Raw genomic sequence first — 27,674 nt, 5'->3', positions numbered from 1 at the left:
AAACAAACACATGTAACACAAATATATAAATATATATTTTCACTCATCATGTACATCATAGAAAATGCATAAAATTGTAGTCCTATGATTTATATGATTTTCTTGCAGTATCTATGTTCTTACACAATAATTATGTTTTACACATTTTCTTAAAACAAATGTTTAAATGTGTCCTCAAAAAGTACCAAAAAATTAAATACACTAAAAGAAAACCAACAAGACACAGAAGAAACGACATAGCCTATAGCTCTGCCACCTCGTCAAAGAGAGAAACACTACCAAAGATGGTAGATGGTGATTATGCTGCCTCTTCGTTCTAATCTTCACAGCTTCATCACAGCATGAGGAATACATGGGAGAACCTATTCAACTGAATGAGAGACAAGCCCATTCATGGTTGACAGCAGCAGATCCTCTCTAGGTAGATTGACTGAAAGCGTACTGGCAGACGTCTATAACACTTCAGGACATCTTCAGGACATTTATTCATACAGCCTTCGTACTTCCATTGACCCAACAGTCTCTTTATACACCAGATAGACAACCCCGTATCCGGGGTAACGTTCTAGTGTATTGTAGATCAGGTTTATTCATTGGGCGATATTCCCCAGTATCAAATCTGTTAGGTCTACTATCAGGCCTCCCTTGTAAAATAGATTATTATCTGAATGAGACAATATTTAAATGTAAAGGCCCCCCTCTTATCAGGATTTGCTCTTCAGGGTGGGTCCGATAGTCTTTTTAGTCTTTGTGACAGGTTGAGTTGGCTTGGGTTTAGGGACCACAGTCTTTTTGGGTTTTGGCTGTAAAGACTTGAGTCCAAGGATCTCACAGTACTTGTTGCACAGATGCAAGGCTTTGAACTGATCAATGAATGACGTGGCACAGTTTCCCTTGAACCCCTTGTATCTAGAGAACAAACAAAAAACCAGACATTGCACGTGGTTTGTGAGGCACAATACACACAGAGGTGATTTAAACCATCAGGTTTTGTATTGTATTTATTTTTGCAATACTCACCCTTTCTTACACGTGGCTATTCCAACATCTGTCAATCTCATGCCAACTCCTACAATGAAACGAGAGAAATCAATCAATCAATCAATCATTCAAGTTATTTCTAAAGCCCTTTTTATACCAGCAGTTGTCACACATGCTTCTACAGTAAATATAATATTTATATTTCTAATCTCCTACTTTCTTTGCACTGCTGTTAAATACAGTAGCCAGACTGGACCTTGGCTCACTGTGCAGATGCAGTAACCTACCTTGCATGTCAGTGACGAGCAGGTTACCCTCAGTCTTGTGGTAGACCCAGTGCTGGAAGGTACAACACTTCTGTCCTGCCTCTGAGTCATTCCTCTTTAGGTTGATCTCCTTCCCGTCCCGAACAGAGTACTTGACAAACTCCCCCATCAGCTCCTCTTCCAGGGTGGCATACGGGATGTCGTTAGACGGACGGTGGACCAGGTATATTGGTATAATCCTGGACGGGGGGAGAGAGAAGAAGAAACAGGAAGGTTACAGTTTTGCATATTTCACTGGAAAAATGTCATGTTTTTGCTGTAACAGAGATTGGAACACAAAGTGAGCTGGAGTGAAGTTCAGGGGTTAAATTGAGTGGGACACAAGGACACAACGGCAGGAGAAGAGATGGCATCTAGGAATTGACACTGGGATTTGCAGGCCCACACCCCACCAGACGATGATGTGCCAGCGATGACATCATACTCACTCTGGAACCTCTCCGAAGGCATCCTGTGTCTGGGCCACGGCTGTCCAGACCTTGATGTACTCTCTGGCTGTGTTCTGAACATGGCACTCCTGGAATCACACAATACACAAAATCTGAGCAGTTCTGCTGATGGTTACAACAGGGTTCAGGAAGGGACTGAATTGAAATGAAACCCTGGGTCAGAGTATTACACAATGTCAAACAGTGAGAGCAACTGTTTTTCTGACCCTAACCGTACCTCTGACCCTGTGTCTGGTGATATCAAGGTAAATAAACCCTCACCTCCACGGCCAGGTTATAGTTCTTCTGAACCAACTCCTCGTTGTTCTGTGTCCCGTAGCTGATAGCATTGTGTACCTTGAGCACACAGTGGTGGCCCTGGGTGAAGACGGGCACCATACCGGCCTTGAGCCTGGTCCGGAAGGCCCTTCGGTGCATACCCTCTCCAAAGTGTTCCTTCTCTGTCACCAGACTGGCTGGCTGGTTCTTATCAAAATACTGCTCTGACAGGAAGTCCTCTTTGAACAACAGACAGGAACATTTCACATCCTCCTCTTCGCCTACTAGCTCAGTGGGAGCAGCTGAGGTAGAGAGAGGAATGCAGTCATTCAGAAAGAGCCTTTAGCATAGCATAACATATTTCGATGCTTCCCAATGAATGACCTCTGAACTTGTATTACCTAACACCTTGTCTCAGATGTATACTGTATATCAAACTGAAATTCAGCAGTAGATCGCTACTCACCTGTGATGTTTTTCTGGGGATTAGCCAGGATGACAATGTCACTCAGCACTATGAAAGAGACAGACAGAAACAGTGGGGGCTGTTAACTTCCAAATTATGTTTGTATTTTGCTGTTTTCATTGTGAGAGCCCTGTGGAGTAAGATTTCCAACATATTCATTGCACATGGCAAATAAAACCAGAAATTTGAAACTTGGATGTGAGTGTGACGTATGACGTGTCTTACCCTCGTAGGTGAGGAGGTAGTCTAACGTGTCTTATCCTCATAGGTGAGGAGGTAGTCTAACGTGTCTTATCCTCATAGGTGAGGAGGTAGTCTAACGTGTCTTACCCTCGCAGGTGAGGAGGTAGTCTAACGTGTCTTATCCTCATAGGTGAGGAGGTAGTCTAACGTGTCTTATCCTCGTAGGTGAGGAGGTAGTCTAACCTGTCTTACCCTCGTAGGTGAGGAGGTAGTCTAACGTGTCTTACCCTCGTAGGTGGGGAGGTAGTCTAACGTGTCTTACCCTCATAGGTGGGGAGGTAGTCTAACATGTCTTACCCTCGTAGGTGGGGAGGTAGTCTAACATGTCTTACCCTCGTAGGTGAGGAGGTAGTCTAACGTGTCTTACCCTCGTAGGTGAGGAGGTAGTCCAGGATGACAGAGCCATGGGAACAGAGGAGACTACAGCGGTACTTCCCCAGATCTTTATTGGAGGCCTTGGTGATGGTGAGACACACTCTGCTCTCATCTCCAGCACTACACAGAGCAGAAAGGAGAGAATAAACCTTGAATCATTATTCTATATTAACATAATCTATTCATACTAAGGCTTGTTCTCCAGTGTTTCCCAACCAGGGGTTCTATGAGACCATAGGCTCACTGGTGAAATGCATATGAGGGGGTACTTCAGGTGTATTCTGTGCAGAGTAAAACTCAGTTGGTAGTACATTAATCGAAAAAGGTAGGAAACCCCTGCTCTATTAAACAACCCTGATGAAGGCAGCTTGTGGACAAAACATTGATTAATTAATGAATAATGAAAGTGTTCTATTGACAGTGATAAGAGAGTAACTGAAGGCTATATTCCTTGCATTTCTTGGTCCCTGTTCAAAACATACACCTGACTCAACGTACACCTGACTCAACATACACCTGACTCAACGTACACCTGACTCAACGTACACCTGACTCAGCATACACCTGACTCAGCATACACCTGACTCAGCATACACCTGACTCAACATACACCTGACTCAACATACTCCTGACTCAACGTACACCTGACTCAGCATACACCTGACTCAGCATACACCTGACTCAGCATACACCTGACTCAGCATACACCTGACTCAACGTACACCTGACTCAGCATACACCTGACTCAACGTACACCTGACTCAACGTACACCTGACTCAGCATACACCTGACTCAACATACACCTGACTCAACGTACACCTGACTCAACGTACACCTGACTCAGCATACACCTGACTCAACGTACACCTGACTCAGCATACACCTGACTCAACGTACACCTGACTCAGCATACACCTGACTCAACGTACACCTGACTCAACGTACACCTGACTCAACGTACACCTGACTCAGCATACACCTGACTCAACATACACCTGACTCAACGTACACCTGACTCAGCATACACCTGACTCAGCATACACCTGACTCAGCATACACCTGACTCAACATACACCTGACTCAACGTACACCTGACTCAGCATACACCTGACTCAACGTACACCTGACTCAGCATACACCTGACTCAGCATACACCTGACTCAGCATACACCTGACTCAGCATACACCTGACTCAGCATACAACTGACTCAACATACACCTGACTCAGCATACACCTGACTCAACGTACACCTGACTCAACGTACACCTGACTCAACGTACACCTGACTCAGCATACACCTGACTCAACATACACCTGAATCAGCATACACCTGACTCAGCATACACCTGACTCAACATACACCTGACTCAACATACACCTGACTCAACATACACCTGACTCAACGTACACCTGACTCAGCATACACCTGACTCAACGTACACCTGACTCAACGTACACCTGACTCAGCATACACCTGACTCAACATACACCTGACTCAACGTACACCTGACTCAACGTACACCTGACTCAGCATACACCTGACTCAACGTACACCTGACTCAGCATACACCTGACTCAACGTACACCTGACTCAGCATACACCTGACTCAACGTACACCTGACTCAACGTACACCTGACTCAACGTACACCTGACTCAGCATACACCTGACTCAACATACACCTGACTCAACGTACACCTGACTCAGCATACACCTGACTCAGCATACACCTGACTCAGCATACACCTGACTCAACATACACCTGACTCAACGTACACCTGACTCAGCATACACCTGACTCAACGTACACCTGACTCAGCATACACCTGACTCAGCATACACCTGACTCAGCATACACCTGACTCAGCATACACCTGACTCAGCATACAACTGACTCAACATACACCTGACTCAACATACACCTGACTCAACATACACCTGACTCAACATACACCTGACTCAGCATACACCTGACTCAACGTACACCTGACTCAGCATACACCTGACTCAACGTACACCTGACTCAACGTACACCTGACTCAACGTACACCTGACTCAGCATACACCTGACTCAACGTACACCTGACTCAGCATACACCTGACTCAACGTACACCTGACTCAGCATACACCTGACTCAACGTACACCTGACTCAACGTACACCTGACTCAACGTACACCTGACTCAGCATACACCTGACTCAACATACACCTGACTCAACGTACACCTGACTCAGCATACACCTGACTCAGCATACACCTGACTCAGCATACACCTGACTCAACATACACCTGACTCAACGTACACCTGACTCAGCATACACCTGACTCAACGTACACCTGACTCAGCATACACCTGACTCAGCATACACCTGACTCAGCATACACCTGACTCAGCATACACCTGACTCAGCATACAACTGACTCAACATACACCTGACTCAACATACACCTGACTCAACATACACCTGACTCAACGTACACCTGACTCAGCATACACCTGACTCAACGTACACCTGACTCAGCATACACCTGACTCAACGTACACCTGACTCAACGTACACCTGACTCAACGTACACCTGACTCAGCATACACCTGACTCAACATACACCTGAATCAGCATACACCTGACTCAGCATACACCTGACTCAACATACACCTGACTCAACATACACCTGACTCAACATACACCTGACTCAACGTACACCTGACTCAACGTACACCTGACTCAACATACACCTGAATCAGCATACACCTGACTCAGCATACACCTGACTCAACATACACCTGACTCAACATACACCTGACTCAACATACACCTGACTCAACGTACACCTGACTCAACGTACACCTGACTCAACGTACACCTGACTCAGCATACACCTGACTCAACGTACTTCTGACTCAACGTACACCTGAATAAGCATACACCTGACTCAACGTACACCTGACTCAGCATACACCTGACTCAACGTACACCTGACTCAGCATACACCTGACTGAACGTACTTCTGACTCAACGTACACCTGAATCAGCATACACCTGACTCAACATACACCTGACTCAACATACACCTGACTCAACGTACACCTGACTCAACGTACACCTGACTCAACATACACCTGACTCAACATACACCTGACTCAACATACACCTGACTCAACATACACCTGACTCAACGTACACCTGACTCAATGTACACCTGACTCAACGTACTTCTGACTCAACGTACACCTGAATCAGCGTACACCTGACTCAACATACACCTGACTCAACATACACCAGACTCAACGTACACCTGACTCAACGTACACCTGACTCAACGTACTTCTGACTCAACGTACACCTGAATCAGCATACACCTGACTCAACATACACCTGACTCAACATACACCTGACTCAACATACTCCTGACTCAACATACACCTGACTCAACATACTCCTGACTCAACGTACACCTGACTCAACGTACACCTGACTCAACATACACCTGACTCAACATACACCTGACTCAACATACTCCTGACTCAACGTACACCTGACTCAACGTACACCTGACTCAACATACACCTGACTCAACATACTCCTGACTCAACGTACACCTGACTCAACGTACACCTGACTCAACATACACCTGACTCAACATACACCTGACTCAACGTACACCTGACTCAACATACACCTGATCAGCATACACCTGACTCAACATACGTGTTGACTCACTTTCACTCTTTATACATTTTTCAACAATGTTATTTCTAAAAGTTGTATTATGTAAGTAGAGACAGATAATATTACACAATAATCGTGACTGGCCGTATTCCAACTAAGTGGAGATTTCTGGAACAATAACGACGATATTGCACCTGATGCACAGTTGAATCATAGAGTTATATAAAAACTGAACCTTCCTCCCACTCACGGCTGAATCATCATCATCACACATTGATGGGTTAATATCTGCCAAATATATTGCTACAGTAACCTACACTGAGAGAGAGCAACACCAAGTGGACTTTCAAATAGTGGCGTGTCTCCCAAACCTCTCGCGGAGTACCCTCTGCTGTGATCTATACCATTACTATAATAGTACACTAAATCAACTGAGCCAACTAATAGTCAACCCTTTAATTAGTAGGATCAGGTACAGCTAGTTGGATCAGGTGTAGTTAGTTGGATCAGGTGTAGCTAGTTGGATCAGGTGTAGCTAGTTGGATCAGGTGTAGTTAGTTGGATCAGGTGTAGCTAGTTGGATCAGGTGTAGCTAGTTGGATCAGGTGTAGCTAGTTGGATCAGGTGTAGTTAGTTGGAACAGGTGTAGCTAGTTGCATCTGGTGTAGTTAGTTGGAACAGGTGTAGCTAGTTGGATCAGGTGTAGTTAGTTGGAACAGGTGTAGCTAGTTGGATCAGGTGTAGTTAGTTGGATCAGGTGTAGCTAGTTGGATCAGGTGTAGTTAGTTGGATCAGGTGTAGCTAGCTGGATTGGTGTACCTAGCTGGATATGGTGTAGCTAGTTGGATCTGGTGTAGCTAGTTGGATCTGGTGTAGTTAGTTGGAACAGGTGTAGCTAGTTACATCTGGTGTAGCTAGTTGGATCAGGTGTAGCTAGTTGGATCAGGTGTAGCTAGTTGGATCTGGTGTAGCTAGTTGGATCAGGTGTAGCTAGTTGGATCTGGTGTAGCTAGTTGGATCAGGTGTAGTTAGTTGGATCAGGTGTAGTTAGTTGGATCAGGTGTAGCTAGTTGGATCAGGTGTAGTTAGTTGGAACAGGTGTAGCTAGTTGGATCAGGTGTAGCTAGTTGGATCAGGTGTAGCTAGTTGGATCAGGTGTAGCTAGTTGGATCAGGTGTAGTTAGTTGGATCAGGTGTAGTTAGTTGGTTCAGGTGTAGTTAGTTGGATCAGGTGTAGCTAGTTGGATCAGGTGTAGCTAGTTGGATCAGGTGTAGCTAGTTGGATCAGGTGTAGCTAGTTGGATCAGGTGTAGCTAGTTGGATCAGGTGTAGCTAGTTGGATCAGGTGTAGCTAGTTGGATCAGGTGTAGCTAGTTGGATCTGGTGTAGCTAGTTGGATCAGGTGTAGTTAGTTGGAACAGGTGTAGCTAGTTGGATCAGGTGTAGTTAGTTGGATCAGGTGTAGCTAGTTGGATCAGGTGTAGCTAGTTGGATCAGGTGTAGCTAGTTGGATCAGGTGTAGTTAGTTGGAACAGGTGTAGCTAGTTGGATCAGGTGTAGTTAGTTGCATATGGTGTAGCTAGTTGGATCAGGTGTAGCTAGTTGGATCTGGTGTAGCTAGCTGGATTGGTGTACCTAGCTGGATATGGTGTAGCTAGTTGGATCTGGTGTAGCTAGTTGGATCTGGTGTAGTTAGTTGGAACAGGTGTAGCTAGTTACATCTGGTGTAGCTAGTTGGATCAGGTGTAGCTAGTTGGATCAGGTGTAGCTAGTTGGATCTGGTGTAGCTAGTTGGATCAGGTGTAGCTAGTTGGATCTGGTGTAGCTAGTTGGATCAGGTGTAGTTAGTTGGATCAGGTGTAGTTAGTTGGATCAGGTGTAGCTAGTTGGATCAGGTGTAGTTAGTTGGAACAGGTGTAGCTAGTTGGATCAGGTGTAGCTAGTTGGATCAGGTGTAGCTAGTTGGATCAGGTGTAGCTAGTTGGATCAGGTGTAGTTAGTTGGATCAGGTGTAGTTAGTTGGTTCAGGTGTAGTTAGTTAGATCAGGTGTAGCTAGTTGGATCAGGTGTAGCTAGTTGGATCAGGTGTAGCTAGTTGGATCAGGTGTAGCTAGTTGGATCAGGTGTAGCTAGTTGGATCAGGTGTAATTAGTTGGAACAGGTGTAGCTAGTTGGATCAGGTGTAGTTAGTTGCATATGGTGTAGCTAGTTGGATCAGGTGTAGCTAGTTGGATCTGGTGTAGCTAGTTGGATCTGGTGTAGCTAGTTGGATCTGGTGTAGCTAGTTGGATCTGGTGTAGCTAGTTGGATCTGGTGTAGCTAGTACAGTGCATTCGGAAAGTATTCAGACCCCTTCCCTTTTTCCACATTTTGTTACATTACAGTCTTAGTTTTAAATGGATTAAATAAATAATCTTATTCATCAATCTACACACAATACCCCATAGTTAGAAACTTTTGCAAAAGTATTAAAAATAAAAACAGAAATACCTTATTTACATAAGTATTGCTATGAGATTCGAAATTGAGCTTAGGCCCTGTTTCCATTGACCATCCTTGAGATGTTTCTACAACTTGATTGGAGTCAACCTGTGCTACATTCAATTGATTGGAGATGATTTGGAAAGGCACACACCTGTCCATATAAGGTCCCACAGTTGACAATGCATGCCAGAGCAAAAACCAAGCCATGAGATTGAAGGAATTGTCCGTAGAGCTCAGAGACAGGATTGTGTCGAGGCACAGGTCTGGGGAAGAGTACCAAAACATTTCTGCAGCATTGAAGGTCCCCAAGAACACAGTGGCTTCCATCATTCTGAAATGGAAGAAGTTTGGAACCACCAAGATTCTTCCTAGAGCTGGCTGCCTGGCCAAATTGAGCAATTGGGAGAGAAGGGCCTTGGTCAGGGAGGTGACCAAGAACACAATGGTCACTCTGACAGAACTCCAGAGTCCCTCTGTGGAGATGGGAGAACCTTCCAGAAGTACAACAATCTCTGCAGCACTCCACCAAATCAGGCCTTTATGGTAGAGTGGCCAGATGGAAGCCACTCCTCAGTAAAAGGCACGACAGCCCGCTTGGAGTTTGCCCAAAGGCACCTAAAGGACTCTGACCATGAGAAACAAGATTCTCTGATCTGATGAAACCAAGATTAAACTCTTTGGCCTGAATGCCAAGTTTCACGTCTGGAGGAAAACTGGCACCATCCCTACGGGGAAGCATGCTGGTGGCAGTATCATGCTGTGGGGATGTTTTTCAGCAGCAGGGACTGTGAGACTAGTCAGGATACAGGGAAAGCTGAACGGAGCAAAGTACAGCAAGATTCTTGATGAAAACCTGCTCCAGAGCGCTCAGGAACTCAGACTGGGGCGAAGGTTCACCTTCCAACAGGACAACGATCCTAAGCACACAGCCAAGACAACGAAGGAGTGGCTTCAGGACAGGTCTCAGAATGTCCTTGATTGGCCCAGCCAGAGCCTGGACTTGAACCCGATCGAACATCTCTGGAGAGACCTGAAAATAGCTGTGTAGTGAGGCTCCCCAGCCAACCTGACAAGCTTGTAGCGTCATACTCAAGAAGACTCAAGGCTTTAATCTCTGCCAAAGGTGCTTCAACAAAGTACTAAGTAAAAGGTCTGAATACTTATGTCTCCCAGAACTGGGCAAACATTTACTAAACATTTAGCAAACATTTCTAAAAAAACAAAGAAGGGTTTTGCTTAGTCATTATGGGGTGTTGTGTGTAGATTGATGAGGGAAAAACAACAACAATTTAATCAATTTTAGAATAAGTCTGTAACGTAACAAAATGTGTAAAAAGTCAAGAGGTCTGAACACTTTCCGAATGCGTTGTAAGTACTGAAATGTATCAAATAAATGGAATGTCTAGGAGTATTAAATAAGATATTTGAGAAACACTGAAATATGGTAACGGGGTAGGGTAACTAGCTCTCCCATAGGAACATTTAAGGGCATGGACAATATAATATAGTGTCAAATCAAATCAGGACTTGTACCTTCTCTTGATCTCAGCCAACACTGTCCCATCTCTGGTCCAGGTGACAGTGTAGTCAGTAAAGACAGCCGTGAACTGACACCCTAGACTGAGACTCTGAGGATCGCCACTGACAGGCACGGCCTGGATCCGTTGCACCACTCTGGGCACTGGAAAAAAATATACACATATGTCTAAGAATTACACAGAAAATGTATATTATCGTTAATAATCATTTTAGAGTAGTTTCATAACATTAGACATGGGCTCAAATAGATGTATTGTTTTCTTTCAAATAGATAACCTGCGTAATCGAACCAATTGAATTGTTTCAAGTGCAAATCATGCCCATGTGGCGCTCCAAGTAGGCTCAATCAAACGCTCTACGTATTTGAAAGAAAACAAATACCATTTGAACCCAGGTCGGTGTAATAGTAGTGTATACTGCAGTGCATTCCCACCTTCTTTTGGGGCATGATGTGTTCTCTGCTTCAGTACATCGCTGTAGGCCTTCCTACGAGTCGTCTCAACAGCAGCCTTGGGTTCGTGTTTACCAAACTTGTCCTCAGACAGACGGCGACGCTTGATGACATCATCATTGGGCTGCTGGCCAATGGGGATGGTAGACTGGGGCACCTTGGAGGAAGGGTCACTCACTGTGGCACCTTGGCTGATGACAGAAGCGTCAACCAGAGATTTCACACCAGGTTGTTTCTGAGCGCTGTCTGAATGAACACTGTCCATCTTACAAGGCAGAGCTGCTGTGGTCTTATCTTTGGTTTTCCCAGCCTTGGCTCCAAATTTGGCAACAAAGGTGTCTATTTTCCCATTGGTAGCAGTCTTCTGTTTAGCCCTGTTCTCCACCTCAACCAGGGAGTCTATCCCCTCGCTCTTCACTGATGCATTCTGGGAGTGTTTCCCAGAGTGTTTCTTCTTCTTCCCGTGGGCGTGGCCTTTGGTGCTAACATTCTCTGTTATGACGATAGTCTCTTTGACAGTCACAGGTCCATCGTCGCCATCCTCGCGCGTTGTTAGGGGATCACATTTAATGTTAGATCCGAGCGGTAGGTTCTCTTGTGTTTTGGAGGTTGGTGGGGCCAGATGGTGAACCACAGCTGGCTTGTCTTTCTTGGAGTGTGTTCTGGTTTTATGAGGCATCTTGGAGCCTTTCTTTACGTCTGCTGTAACACAGTGGTTGGGTTCTTTATTTCTGTCTGATTGTATTTGTTTCAACAAGGACGTTCTGGAGTCTAGAGGGTTCTCCTGGTCTAGAGTGAAGTATGCAACACGTTCCTTCTCTGAGATCATCAAGTGATCACCGGTCACAATGATATAGTTGGAGAGTTCTTTACCGAGGGAGCTGACCTCGTGTGGGACTGGGATGTTTTTCTTTCTGTCAAGAGACCAAGATGCTGTTGATTCCTCACTTGACGAAGACGATGCTGGAATGTCCCTGTTCAGATTCTGACCGGAGCAAACGGTCAACTTTCCACCCTTGTCCTCTGATGTTGTATCTCTAGAACCCGTATTCCTCTTTGTTTTCGTCAACAACAGTTTTTCCTCTTTGTTTACCACAGGTGTCTTCTTATCAATCTTCCCTCGGAAACAGGCGGGCAAAACGGGCAGTCGGGGCACATTAGATTGTATAAACCCACAACTCTGACCTCGCTGCTCATTGAGCAGTGATCTCTTAGGACTGGCTTGGACGGTATCCCCTTCCAAAGCGCTGTTCGTCCGGCAAAAGAGAGATCGGCCCACACTGAGACTCAGAGGAGCTAAAGGCATAACAGGCATTAAAAATGGCGGATTCCCCCACTGTGGCCTCTTCCCCTCCGTCTCCTGGAGGTCCTTCCTGTCTGTGTTGGGGGACACATGTATGTCCGCCTTAATGCCTCGGGACGTTGTGTCTCTGTGTGCCGGCACGTATGTGTTCCTGTCAGAGTCTGTGGTACATTGAAACTTCTTAAATGCCTGTTGATGTCTCTTGTCGCCACACAGATGCTCCGCCTGATGTGCCTTGCTACTGGAAGGGTAACCGGAGACGCTCACCGACCCATAACTTCTCTCTTCATCTTCCCCCTCAATGAACAAGCCGCCCAGCTGGGAGACACTGTTTTCTGTCACATTTTGCACTGCATCTCTAAGGTGCTACATGGGGAGAAATAAACAACGTTTTGAATGGTTGAATAGTCACCAGAAGGTGTAGGATCGGCTCTAATGTATGTGCTCTCTGTCACCTGGATCTGCATGACAAATGGTCCAGGAACACAAGGAAATCACAAAGGACAATACCCAACTTGTATCTGGACCAGGTGAACTCTGATGCTATCTATATGGATATACGATCTCTGTGGTAACTGTTCACTGAGGATAACTCTGATGCTATCTATATGGATATACGATCTCTGTGGTAACTGTTCACTGAGGATAACTCTGATGCTATCTATATGGATATACGATCTCTGTGGTAACTGTTCACTGAGGATAACTCTGATGCTATCTATATGGATATACGATCTCTGTGGTAACTGTTCACTGAGGATAACTCTGATGCTATCTATATGGATATACGATCTCTGTGGTAACTGTTCACTGAGGATAACTCTGATGCTATCTATATGGATATACGATCTCTGTGGTAACTGTTCACTGAGGATAACTCTGATGCTATCTATATGGATATACGATCTCTGTGGTAACTGTTCACTGAGGATAACTCTGATGCTATCTATATGGATATACGATCTCTGTGGTAACTGTTCACTGAGGATAACTCTGATGCTATCTATATGGATATACGATCTCTGTGGTAACTGTTCACTGAGGATAACTCTGATGCTATCTATATGGATATACGATCTCTGTGGTAACTGTTCACTGAGGATAACTCTGATGCTATCTATATGGATATATGATCTCTGTGGTAACTGTTCACTTATTAAATACACTTGTATTTAGAATTCCATTCTCAGACATTTCTTTAATATCTATTTCTGTGTTCTTGCACATTGCTATTTATCTTGATGGAGTCAGAACCATTTAAAAGGTGAATTGCTTAATCTTATTACGAGTCACATGCAATATATATATATAATATACTGTATATTTTTTTTAACCTTTAATGAGAACTAATTCTTATTTTCAATGATGGCCTAGGAACAGTGGGTTAACTGCCTGTTCAGGGGCAAAACAACAGATTTGTACCATGTCAGCTCGGGGGTTTGAAATTGCAACCTTCCGGTTACTAGTCCAACTCTCTAACCACTAGGCTACCCTGCCGCCCCAAATATTACTGCCCACTACACACATTAATATTGAAAGTTTCAATATGCAAAGATTCAAAAGACATTAAATAGTATAAACATGTTCAGAAAAGTCGTAAGTTAGTAGCAGGTTAGACAATAAAGAAGGATAATTATTGTTCCCGAAGACATCTATCTAAAACATACTTATTTCTCATATTTGTTGTCATAGATTGTCGTAAACATATCTTGCTGTACAACAACTTGCATTATGTTGATCAGAGTCAACAGCCTTACATATAACTTACTGTAAATGTGGGAGTGGTCTGGTCTATAGCACTGTTATGGGCAGTGCACTATTAACTGTGCAACTCAAAATGTTTAAGCCAATCAGTGTCCCTTTATTCTCCCAGGCCTTTAACCCAGTGAGTGAGCTTTGTTAGACTGCTCTGAAGGTGTGTGTGTGTGTGTGTGTGTGTGTGTGTGTGTGTGTGTGTGTGTGTGTGTGTGTGTGTGTGTGTGTGTGTGTGTGTGTGTGTGTGTGTGTGTGTGTGTGTGTGTGTGTGCGTGTGTGTTGTGTGTGAGAGAGAGAGTACGGGTGAAGAGAGTCTTGTTACACTCCTTAGCTGTGCATCCATCCTAGGGAGCGTGCTATTATCATCAAACACCAACTAAAATTAGCGATGCCATTTCTGTTCTGTCTATCTGAGTTTTTTCTAGGCCTCTCATTTCCTTAGACCACTTCACAGGGCCAGCTGTCAGTCTCAGAGCTACAGTAGGCTCCCGGAGCTAGGCTCTCAGAGCTCCCCGAGCTAACCTCCCAGAGCTAGGCTCCCAGAGCTATCCGAGAGCTATCCTCCCAGAGCTAGCCGAGAGCTATCCTCCCAGAGCTAGGCTCCCAGAGCTAGCCGAGAGCTGTCCTCCCAGAGCTAGGCGAGCGCTATCCTCCCAGAGCTAGGCTCCCAGAGCTAGCCGAGAGCTATCCTCTAAGAGCTAGGCTCCCAGAGCTAGCCGAGAGCTATCCTCCCAGAGCTAGGCGAGAGCTATCCTCCCAGAGTTAGGCTCCCAGAGCTAGCCGAGAGCTATCCTCTAAGAGCTAGTCTCCCAGAGCTAGCTGAGAGCTATCCTCCCAGAGCTAGTCTCCCAAAGCTAGCCGAGAGCTATCCTCCCAGAGCTAGTCGAGAGCTATCCTCCCAGAGCTAGTCTCCCAGAGCTAGCCGAGAGCTATCCTCCCAGAGCTAGCCCAGAACTAGGCTCCCAGAGCTAGCCCAGAGCTAGGCTTCCAGAGCTAGCCCAGAGCTAACCTCCCAGAGCTAGCCCAGAGCTAGGCCCCCAGAGCTAGCCCAGAGCTAACCTCCCAGAGCTAGCTCAGAGCTAGACTCCCAGAGCTTGCCCAGAGCTAGGCTCCCAGAGCTAGCCCAGAGCTAGGCTTCTAGAGCTAGCCCAGAGCTAGTGTCCCAGAGCTAGCCCAGAACTAGGCTCTCACATGAGAAATCAAGGAACAGATACTACCTAACAACCCTTCCACATCTGACTCAGTCAGGGCGAATAAACCAACATACTGTAGCGACCAGGGTGGCTTGGCTGTTTCAGACCACCTTCAGTCCTCAGTCAGACTACGTGCCACTGGCTACAGAATAGTGCTCTGCCCTACATAAGAGCTTCCTATACTCTCTCTCTCTCTCTCTCTCTCTCTCTCTCTCTCTCTCTCTCTCTCTCTCTCTCTCTCTCTCTCTCTCTCTCTCTCTCTCTCTCTCTCTCTCTTTCTCTCGGTGCTTGGCTGGCTGTGAAGGTATGGAATACTGAACGTTGTGATGATGTTTCAGGTTGCAGTGTAATTGATGTTGTGGACTATTATTAGTACATGATAAAGGTGAGTGTCGCCTCAGGGTTAGTTTCTGACCGACAGAAAGACATAACTCTAGTGAAAGTGTGTGTGTCAGTACAATGCCGCTGTTGCGTCCTTGGGTTAGGAAGTCTAAAAAACATACTTTCTCCATCTCGAAAAATGTAATGATTTCACAGAAATAACCAAATATTCAGTTAACTGCACGACCATTCAGTTGTAAACAAAAAAAATCCACTGCTGTTGATCAACTACCTCAGTATCTAAATCAAATAACATAATACACTTGAAATCTTACCTGGTTCTGAAATCTGCCAACACTGTCCTCTAGTAAATAACTGTCTCTCTTGTGGCTAATATCAATGTCTGTTTCCATTTCCAACACATCTCTCCCCACAGGCGCAGCACCCGAGGCGAATGAGGAAAAGGATGAGGAAAAGGATGAGGAAAAGGATGAGGGCGGAGGAGCCAGCACCGCCTCAGTCGTATTGATCTCCAGCCCGTACAGTTTGGTGGTGGGAGAGGCCAGTGTGTCAGACGATGAACCCAGGGCTGAGTGGCTATCTGCGGGATAGGCAGAGCAGTCATCCTCAATGATCACCAGCTCTCCAACAGGCTCCTGATCTCCCTGCCCTGCTGATGATATACACCCGCTGTGGGACTCCTCTGTCTCGGTGTCTTCCCCTTCCCCTTCCCTGTCCTGGAGGCTACCCACTACCAGTAGCTCTTCTGGCCCAGCGAGGATGGGGCTCTCTGGGCTGGCTCTGGGCTCCACTGCCTGGTGTTGGATGGCCATGGGTGTCTGTGGATATGCTTGTGCTTGTCCCAGTTTCTGTGTGAGTGCAGCTGTTCCTGTAAAGTCTTCGGGTCGCGGTCCTCCTCCAGGGACTATGACAGCCCAGTCGGAGAACGTGCTATACCAGCTGTCAGTGGACACAGACCTATCAAAAGGTGGCACAGACAACCACTGGTCTGAATCACAGCCTCCCTGACCAATAGCAGCCTCCGTTCCCGGTAGGAAACCCGACTCCTTTGTGTTGTCCGGACATTCTGTGACACCGCTGCCTCTGATAGGATAAAGGCCCCACTCGTCCCCACCCAAAATAGCCCCTTCTTCCCCCTCCCCATCCTCAGCTGCCAGGGTCTGATACTGGCACGCGTCCAGCCACAACTCGTTAGGACTGTCATTGTTTTCCTCTGAGCGCTTTAAACTAGCTCCCTCTGTCCCATCATGTATCACACTAGTGATGCTATCACATAAGACCCAATAAGCATCAACAGGTGGTGATGTAGCATCATGATAGCCCGGTGCTAGTCCCTCTGACTGGGCCATGTCCTCTTTCTCTGTCCTAACATGGTGGTGGTGGTGGTGGTTTAAGAGTCCTGTCACCGGATCCTGGGTGACTAGCATTAAGACATGTGTGTCACAGTGACAGTCAGTCACATTGTCCTCCACTGTGTCATTTTTAGGGGTAATCTGTCGCATCTGTCGCGTCTCCTGGATTAGGTTAAGTGTGTCGGGGTCAGTGACGCTGGCCTGGATATTTGAGTGAGGGGGTATAGGTTCCATAGGGCCAACACTGATACCAATACCAACACCATGTATCCGTTTGTGACTGGGACAGGGGCGATGGGGGGCCACTGGCCCCTGTGGGGGGTGGATTAAGACAAGTGTGTCAGGGTCAGTGATGCTGTTCTCTGTCTGGGTATTTGGCTTAGGGGATATGGGCTCCATGAAGCCGGCACCTTCCATCCCTCTGGGGCCAAGGCTGGGGCTCGGACCTGGCCAGCAGTGGGGCTCTGGGCCCTGGGAGGTGGGTGCAGGTTTGAGCTGGGTGTCTGGGAGGGGTGGTATGGGTTCCGTAGAACAGAGCCTGTACATCCGTCTGCGGCTAAGGCTGGGGCAGGCTGGTGTCAGGGTGTCTGGCTCTAAGAGGGGTGGTATATCTTCCTCCATAGCGCCAATGTATCGAACGTGAGTCAGGCTCACAGTCAAAAGGGAATTTCCTATTGGGCCAACGGTTAAGAAGTTGGTTTCTCCCGTGGGAGAGCCGGATTCAGATCCCGCCCGCGACACCAACACAGTTCATCCCTCTGGGGTTGGGGCAGCAGGAGGCCCCTGAGAGGTGGGTGCAGGCTGGGGTTGGGGCAGCAGGAGGCCCCTGAGAGGTGGGTGCAGGCTGGGGTTGGGGCAGCAGGAGGCCCTTGAGAGGTGGGTGCAGGCTGGGGTTGGGGCAGTAGGAGGCCCCTGAGAGGTGGGTGCAGGCTGGGGTTGGGGCAGCAGGAGGCCCCTGAGAGATGGGTGCAGGCTGGGGCTGGGGCAGTAGGAGGTCACTGGGCCAACAGGTGGGTGCAGACTGGCGTCGAGGCTGGGCACTACACGGGTCTGTGGACCGGAGCTGGTTGTGGTGACACCAGCCCTTGTCGTTTAGATATTGTCCACCAAGAGCTAGTAACTACAACTTTCCTGTTCGACTGTTCCTTCCTCCATTCTACAGTACTGTCATCCACTCCGAATGGGTTTGTTCAGGAAGATCTGTGGAGTAAAATATGGATCTTATTACACAAAATAATACAACACCTTAAGTCTCTTAGGACCGATCCTAATCTCTTAAAGCTTGATAATAAATTACCATTGGAAAAGATAAACAATAAATATCCTACAACAGGGATCATCAGCTAGATTCAGACGCTGACCATTTTTTTTCTTGAGGAGATAATAAACCCCACCGTCTCCATCTAGCGGTCAATTAATCCACTATCTACCTCTAGATATCTCCCTCTAGCTGTCAATAAACCCACTTTCTCCCTCTAGCTGTCATTACACCCACTATCTCCAGCATTCAATAAATCCACTATCTCCCTTTAGCTGTCAATAAACCTACTATCCTCATCTAGCTGACGCCCTCTAGTTATCTCTGTGTTGCTGTCTCCCTCGAGCTGTCAATGAATCCACTGTCTCCCTTTAGCTGTCAATAAACATCTATCTCCCTCTAGCTGTCAATAAATCCACCATCTCCTTTTAATGAAATCCCTCTAGCTATCTCCCTATAGCTGTCTCCCTCTAGATATCTCCCTGCAGCTATCTCCCTCTAGCTGTTAAAAAACACACTGTCTCCCTCTAACTGTCAAGAAACACACTGTCTCCCTCTAGCTGTCAAGAAACACACTGTCTCCCTCTAGCTGTCAATATACCCACTGTCTCCTTCACGAGATCAATAAACCCACTGTCTCCCTCCAGCTGTCAATAAACCCATTGTCTCCTTCTAGCTGTCAATAAACCCACTATCTCCCTCTAGCTATCTCTCTCTAGCTCTCAAAACACCCACTATCTCCCTCTAGCTGTCTCCCTCTTGCTATCTCCCTGTAGCTATCTCCACATAGCTAGAGGGAGATAGGATAATGGGTTTGCTGACAGTTAAAGGGAGATAGCTATCAATACACCCACTATCTCCCTCAAGCTTTCTCCCTTTAACTGTCAGTAAACCCACTATCTCTCTAAAACTCTGTAGAAAGGCCAGAACCTACCTCGCACTAACAATCTCCATCAAGTTGTCAATAATCCCACTATCTCCCTCTAATTGTCAACAAACCCACTATTTCCCTCTAGTTGTCAATAAACCCACTATCTCCCTATAGCTATTTCCCTCTCACTGTCAATAAATCCACTATCTCCCTTCAGCTGTCAATAAACCCTGTATCTCCCTCTAGCTGTCAATAAATCTGCCATCTCCATTTAGTCATCTCCCTCTAGCTGTCAATAAACCCACTGATTCCCTTTAGCTGTTAATAAACCACTATTTCCCTCTAGCTATCTCCATCTAGCTGTAAATCAAACAACTATCTACCTCTAGCTAGCGCCCTCTAGTTACCTCCTTCTAGCTATCACCCTCTAGCTGTCAATAACCCACTATCTCCCACTAGCTGCCAATAAACCCACTATCTCTGACTAGCAATATACCTATAGTTGTCAATAAACCAACTATCTTCCTCTAGCTGTCCAAAAACCCACTATCTCCATCTCATTGCCAATAAACCCACTATCTCTGACTAGCAATATACCTATAGTTGTCAATAAACCCACTATCATCCTTTAGCTGTCAAATTACCCACTATCTCCCTCTAGCTATCTCCCTCTAGCTGTAAATAAACCCACCACATCTCTTTATCTGTCAATAAAACACTATCTCCCTCTAGCTATCTCCCTCTGGCTATCTCACTCTAGCTGTCAATAAGCCCACTTTCTCCCTTTAACTATCTCCATATGGCTGTCAATACACCCACTATCTCCTTCTAGTTATATCCCTCTAGCTGTAAATAAACCCACTATCTCCCTGTAGCTATCTCCCTATAGTTGTTAATAAACCTACTATCACCCTCTAGTTATATCCCCCTAGCTGTCAATTAATTAACTTTCTCTCTTTAACTATTTCCCTCTAGCGGTCTCCCTTTAGCTGTATCCCTCTAGCTATCTACCTCTAGCTAGCTCCCTCTAGCTTTCTCACACTAGCTGTCAATTAGCCAACTTTCTCCCTCTAACTATCTCCCTATAGCTGTCAATAAACCCACTATCTCATTCTAGTTATCTCCCTCTACCTGTTAATAAACCCACTATCTCCCTCTAACTGTAAATAAACCTACTATCTTTGTCTAGCTATCTACCTCTAGTTGTCAATAAACCCACTATCTCCCTCTAGCTGTCAATTATCCCACTTTCTCTCTCTAAATATATCCCTATAGCTGTCAATAAACCCACTATCTCCCTTCAGCTGTCAATAAACACACTGTCTCCCTCTAGCTATCTCCCTATAACTATCTGCATCTAGTTGTCAATAAAACCACGATCTCCTTCTAGCTATTTCACTCTAGGTGTTAATAACACCCTATCTCCTCTAGCTATCTCCCTGTGGCTGTCAAAAAAACACTATCTCCCTCTAGCTTTCTCCCTCTAGCTATGTGTCCCTCTAGCTATCTCCCTGTAGATATCTAACTCTAGCTATCTCCCTCCAGCTGTCAATACAGCCACTATCTCACTCTAGCTATTTCCCTCGAGCTATCACCCTATAGGTGTCCATAAACCCACTGTCTCCCTGTAACTATCTGCCACTAGTTGTTTATAAACCTACTATTACCCTCTAGCTATATCCCCATAGCTGTCAATTAATTCACTATCTCTCTTTTTCTATTTCCAACTAGCTATCTCCCTCTAGCTGTCTACTTCCAGCTGTCTCCCTCTAGCTGTCTACTTCTAGCTATCTTCCTCTAGCTGTCTCCCTCTAGCTATCTCAATCCAGCGGTCAAGAAACCCACAATCTCCCTATAGCTATCTCCCTCTAGCTATCTCCTTCTAGTTGTCAATAAACATAATATTTCCCTATAGCTGTCAATAAACCCACTATCTCCCTCTAGCTGTCAATAAACCCACTATCTCCCTCCAGCTGTCAATAAACCCACTATTTCATTTTAGCTGTCAATAAACCCACTATCTCCCTCTAGCTGTCAATAAACCCACTATCTCCCTCCAGCTGTCAATAAACCCACTATTTCATTTTAGCTGTCAATAAACCCACCATCTCCCTCTAGCTGTCAATAAATCCACTATCTCCCTTCAGCTCTCAATACACCCTCTATCTCCCCTAGCTGTCAATAAACCCACTCTCTCCTTTTAACTAAATCCCTCTAGCTATCTCCCTATAGCTGTCTCCCTCTAGATATCTCCCTGCAGTTATCTCCCTCTAGCTGTCAAGAAACACACTGTCTCCCTCTAGCTGTCAATAAACCCACTGTTTCCTTCTAGCTGTCAATAAACCCACTGTCTCCTTCTAGCTGTCAATAAACCCACTGTCTCCTTCTATCTGTCAATAAACCCGCTATCTCCCTCTAGCTGTCAATAAACCCACTATCTCCCCCTAGCTGTCTCCCTTTAACTGCCAGTAAACCCACTATCCTATCTCCCTCTAGCTGTCAATAAACCCACTATCTCCCTCTAGTTGCCTCCCTCTTGCTATCTCCCTGTAGCTATCTCCACATAGCTAGAGGGAGATAGTGGGTGTATTGACAGCTGTGTGGAGATAGCTACAGGGAGATAGTGGATTTATTGACAGCTATAGGGAGATAGCTACAGGGAGATAGCTACAGGGTGACAGCTAGAGGGAGATAGGATAGTGGGTTTACTGACAGTTAAAGGGAGATAGCTAGAGGGAGATAGTGGGTGTATTGGCAGCTATCTCCCTTTAACTGTCAGTACACCCACTATCATTTCTCCCTCTAGCTGTCAATAAACTCCAGGTCTCCCTTTAGCTGTCAATAAACCCACTATCAATAAATCCACTCACTCCTTGTAGCTATCAGTAAACCCACTATATCCTTTAGCTATCTTCCTCTATCTGTCAATAAACCCACGATCTAATACATATCTCCCTCTAGCTGTCAAAAAACCTACTATCTCCCTCTAGCTGTTTCCCTCTAGCTATCAATAAACCTACTGCTTTCCTCTATCTGTTTCCCTTTAGCTGTCTCCCTCTAGCTATCACCCTCTAGCTGTCTCCATCTAGCTGTCAATAAATCCACTATCTCCCTCTAGCTATCTCCCTCTAGCTGTCTCCCTCTTGCTATCTCCCTGTAGCTATCTCCCTCTAGCTATCACCCTCTAGTTGTCTCATCTAGCTGTCAATAAATCCACTATCTCCTTCTAGCTATGTCCCTCTAGCTGTCTCCCTCTTGCTATCTCCCTGTAGCTATCTCCCTCTAGCTGTCAATAAACCCACAGTCTCCATCTAGTCAAGAAATCCACTATCTCCCTCTAGCGGTCAATAAATCCACAATCTCCCTCTATCTGTCAATAAACACACTATCTCCCTCTAGCTGTCAATAAAACCACTGATGTCCTCTAGCTGTCAATAAATCCACAGTCTCCCTCTAGCTATCTTGTTTTAGCTGTCAATAAACCCACTACCCCCCTTTAGCTGTTGATTAACCACTATCTCCCTCTCGCTTTCAAGACACGTATAAATTAGTAATCTGCTACTCTGAAAACAAATGATCTGTCTACCTGTTGTACTGTATTTTTGGGATAACGAAGTTGGCCTGTGGTGGGGTTTGCAGTTTTTGAAACCTTTCTTTTGGTTCCATTGCAACAGACAAGCTCAATCAAGCACAGATAAAGTATACTGACAGCATTAGCACATTAGTGCTTGAGGGGGATGGCCCCTTTTTCTCCACCCTACCCTGCTCTGCACTGCACTGAGCTAAGCTTTCCAGCTGGGTAGGTGTCTGGTGGCAGGGACTGTGGAAAAATACCAGTTCACCCATGTGCTGCATTAGTGTCATTCCAGTTTAGATGAAGGGCACCTTTAGCCTGGACCTCAGCACTGTTGTTTAACAAGATATATCCACAGCTATTGACTAGCACAACACTTTCCATGACATTCTAAAACAAGACATTCCAATCCTTCCAAACGAATCCCACCTGGCACTATTCAAGCTTTGATACGATGTAAACAGAGATAAATTATTAAAAATTAGGATTGATTAAGCCTTCATTATGCATTGAATCAATTATCAAATCAAATCAAACATTATTTGTCACATGCTTTGTAAACAACAGGTGTTGACTAACAGTGAAATACTTATTTACCGGTTCTATCCCACAATACAGACAGAAAGAAAATATAAGCAATAGAAAATAATAGCACAAGGAATAAATACACAATGAGTAATGATACTATGGCTATATATACAGGGAACCAGTACCGAGTCGATATGCAGGGGTACAAGGTCATATTTGATTTAACCTTTATTTAACTAGGCAAGTCAGTTAAGAACAAATTCGTATTTACAATGTCGGCCTAACCCGGACGACCCTGGGCCAATTGTGAGCCGCCCTATGGGACTCCCAATCACGGCCGGTTGTGATACAGCCCGGAATCAAACCAGGGTCCGTGGTGACACCTCTAGCCTTAGACCTCTGCTCCACTCGGGAGCCCCAAATGTACGTACATATATGTAGGGATGAAGTAACTAGGCAACAGAGTAAATTATAAACAGTGAAGAGGGCATAAAGGGTCAACTCAGATAGTCCAGGTAGCTGTTGGTTAACTACTTAACTAACTATTTAACAGTCTTATGGCTTGAGGGTAGCTGTTCAGGGTCCTGTTGGTTAACTACTTAACTAACTATTTATCAGTCTTATGGCTTGGGAGTAGCTGTTCAGGTTCCTGTTGGTTCCAGACTTGGTGCATTGGTACCACTTGCCTTGCGGTAGCAGAGACAACAGTCTACGGTGGCTGAAGTCTTTTACATTTTTAGGGCCTTCCTCTGACACTTCCTGGTAGAGAGGTCCTGGATGACAGTACTGGGCCGTACACAGTACCCTCTGTAGTGCCTTGTGGTCGTGTTAACACTGTAAGGAGTTCTGACAGCAAGTTCCAACATGATAACTGATTTAAATCTATGACATCACAAAGTGAGGCAATTCCAATTGGAGTGTAAAATTCCAAAATACAACGGATGATCCTTTAGAAAGGGATGCTGATGTGACCTGTACAATTCTAAAGTAGAACAACTCACACGTCAAACAGCTAAAGGTGAAAGGTGAAAGCTAGGCATGTCTTCAAGCAGGAAGTGTCCAAGACTATGACCAACATACATCCACAAACACATGACTGGTGCTAAGAGACAGCTGGATTTCTACATCTAGTCGGTATCTGACCATCTGGAGTGTGTGTGTGTCAGTGGAGACTGCTGACAGAAGGACGCCTCATTATAATGTCCGGAATGGAGTCAATGGAATGGAATCAAACACATGTTTTTTGGGGAGGGGTGTTTCGTGTGTTTGATGCCATTCCATTCACTCCACTCCACTCTGGCCATTATTATGAGCTGTCCTCCCCCTCAGAAACCCCTGTGTGTGTGTGTGTGTGTGTGAGTGTGAAGTGTGTGTGTGTGTGTGTGTGCGTGTGTGCGTGTGTGTGTGTGTGTGAACGATTAGTCAGCGATTAGTCAGAGTCTGGTCTATTCTGGCATTAAGAGATGATAAAGCTGTCGTCACATAGCTGTAGTGAAACTCTGCGGCCTCATCCATCAGATCACTGTTTTGACTCCAGGTCTACTGTCCACACCAAGCTACAAAGATGTTCTCATTTCAAATAACAGTTCTTCAAATACGAGTTGGTTCTTAATTGACTTACCTTTATGAGCAAACGTTTTCAAAAAATGACAATTCTGCTGTCTTGATGTCCGAATACATTTGAATCTATAATTGAATCCCAAAGTTATAAAACGTATAGTAAAAACATAGGTCCTGTTGGATATTAATAGGATACTGAGAATCCATGATTTAATAACTAAATCAACGTATAAAATAGACCCATGTCTTTTACAAATTACATCTCAATCCTTTTCAGGCTACCCTGGGGCGGCAGGGTAGCCTAGTGGTTAGAGCGTTGGACTAGAAACCGGAAGGTTGCAAGTTCAAACCCCCGAGCTGACAAGATACAAATCTGTAGTTCAGGCAGTTCCTAGGCTGTCATTGAAAGTAAGAATTTGTTCTTAACTGACTTGCCTAGTTAAATAAAGGTAAAATAAATTGAAAAAACCTGATAAGATGACGTCATAGAACAAGCTGTATACATGTATTAGGTTTTGTTTTGAAGTTAAATTGTTTAGCTCACAAGATCAGAACATATTACTGGACAAAAAAATATAAACACAACATGTAAAGTGCTGGTCCCATGTTTCACGAGCTGAAATATAAGATCCCAGAAATGTTCTATACATCACAAAATGCGGCTTTGTCTCAAATTGTGTGCACAAATGTCTTTACATCCCTGTTAGTGAGCATTTCTCCTTTGTCAATGTAATCCATCGATCTGACAGGTGTGGCATATCAAGAAACGTATTAAACAGTGTGATCATTACACAGTTGCACCTTGTGCTGGAGACAATAAAAGGCCACTCTAAAATGTGAAGTTTTGTCACACAACACATTGCCACAGATGTTTCATGTTTTGAGGGAGCGTACAATTGCCATGCTGACTGCAAGAATGTCCACCAGAGCTCTTGCCAGAAATTGAACATTCATCTGAGGACTATTTCTGTCTGTAATACATTTGTGGGGAAAAAACGAATTCTGTTTGGCTGGGTCTGGCTCCCCAGTGGGTTGGCCTGGCTCCCAAGTGTGTGGGCCTTTGCCCTCCCAGACCCACCCTTGGCTGAGCCCCTGCCCTGTCATGTGAAATCCATAGATAGGGCCTCATTTATTTATTTAAATTGACTTGATTTCCTTATATGAGCTGTAACTAAGCAAAATCTTTGAAATTGTTGCATGTTGCGTTTATATTTATTTTCAGTATACATACAGTTGACTAGAACAGGTAAGTCAGTAGCCCTGGTAAGTCAGGTAAATCAACACCATCCCCAAAAGCCTAATGAACACAGACAAAACATAATCAAAACCCCATTTTACGATTCCCAACAACAACCTTATAATTGCTGACATCTCAACCTAACTCCAACAGATCTGGCCTCTCTACACGTATATAAAACCTTGAAAATCCACACACATCAACACAAGGAGAACGTGCCCCCCCCGGGCACAGACGTCAGTTCAACTTCTAATTTTGATATAAATTTGGTTGAGTTGTCAAATAACGTGAATTCAACGTACATCATTTAACTTGAAATGACATGGAAACAACATGGATTCAGCCAGTTTTTGCCCCGTGTGTTGTTAACGCTTCTCTGAATAGTTGTCTACCCTTTGGTATATTCTCAGCATGCTTTTACATACCCGTATTGTCTTCCGTATAGCTGATTATCCAGGGGCGAGATGAAGGAGACGGTAACATGCTCAAGTCAAAGCTGAAGCTTCAGGGGCTCTGGGGCTATTTCTAACACCCTTCAGTAACAGCCAGTTACCTGATAGCTGGGACGTGTGCAGATCCTGAACACTTAACACCCGACATCTATATTCATGTCTTAAAAAGGCACCCTATGCCCCACGTAGTGCACTACTTTTAGTGCACTATAAAGGGGATAGGGTGCCATTTGAGATGTAATCCACAGTACCAGTCAAAAGTTTGGGACACACAAACTCGTTCAAGGGTTTTTCTTTATTTGTAATATTTTCTACATTGTAGAATAATAGTGAACATATCAAATCTATGAAATAACACATATGGAATCATGTAGTAACCAAAAAAAAGTGTTAAACAAATTAAAATATATTTGAGATTTGAGATTCTTCAAAGTAACCACACTTTGTCTTGATGACAGCTTTGCACACTCTTGTTATTCTCTCAACCAGCTTCATGAGATAGTCACTAGTCACCTGGAATGCATTTCAATGAACAGATGTGCCTTTTTTTGTGGAATTTCTTTCATTTTTAATGAGCCAATCAGTTGTGTTGTGACAAAGTAGGTGTGTTACACAGAAGATAGCCCTATTTGGTAAAAGACCAAGTCCATATTATGGCAAGAACAGCTCAAATAAGGAAAGAGAAACAACAGTCCATCATTACTTCAAGACATGAAGGTCAGTCAATACGGAACATTTCAAGAACTTTGAAAGTTTCTTTAATTAAGTGCAGTCGCAAAAACCATCCAGCACTATGATGAAACTGGCTCTCATGAGGACCACCACAGGAAAGGAAGACCCAGAGTTACCTCTGCTGTAGAGGATACGTTCATTAGCCTCAGAAATTGCAGCCCAAAGAAATGCTTCACAGAGTTCAAGTAACAGACACATCTCAACATCAACTGTTCAGAGGAGACTGCGTGAATCAGGCCTTCATGGTTGAATTGCTGCAAAGAAACCACTA

General features: G+C 45.0%; 1 protein-coding gene across 1 annotated transcript; it reads right to left on the bottom strand.

Annotated features, from left to right (window-relative positions):
* Positions 1–13: 13 nt before the first annotated feature.
* On the bottom strand, positions 14–26,728 carry alpk2 (alpha-kinase 2). Its single transcript, XM_036936847.1, has 11 exons — positions 26,645–26,728; positions 16,154–18,391; positions 11,229–12,915; positions 10,790–10,937; positions 3,091–3,218; positions 2,481–2,528; positions 2,018–2,316; positions 1,736–1,824; positions 1,269–1,486; positions 1,021–1,069; positions 14–909 (listed from the first exon to the last, which is right to left on the bottom strand). The coding sequence occupies exons 2-11, from the start codon at positions 17,810–17,812 to the stop codon at positions 705–707; spliced, it is 4,530 nt and encodes a 1,509-aa protein (XP_036792742.1). The 5' UTR covers positions 17,813–18,391; positions 26,645–26,728; the 3' UTR covers positions 14–704.
* Between the last annotated feature and the right edge of the window lie 946 nt (positions 26,729–27,674).

Source organism: Oncorhynchus mykiss, chromosome 12, assembly GCF_013265735.2.
Source record: "Oncorhynchus mykiss isolate Arlee chromosome 12, USDA_OmykA_1.1, whole genome shotgun sequence".
NCBI classification, from domain to species: Eukaryota; Metazoa; Chordata; class Actinopteri; order Salmoniformes; family Salmonidae; genus Oncorhynchus; species Oncorhynchus mykiss.
This window is presented reverse-complemented; position numbering and strand designations above follow the sequence as displayed.

Coding starts and splice junctions, on each gene's coding strand:
- alpk2 (XM_036936847.1), bottom strand. CDS start 17,812: ATGGAGGAAGATATACCACCCCTCTTAGAGCCAGACACCCTGACACCA. Junction 12,916..16,153: donor TTGGCAGATTTCAGAACCAG/GTAAGATTTCAA, acceptor CTCCCCATGTAG/CACCTTAGAGATGCAGTGCA. Junction 2,317..2,480: donor TCCCCAGAAAAACATCACAG/GTGAGTAGCGAT, acceptor TCTCTACCTCAG/CTGCTCCCACTGAGCTAGTA.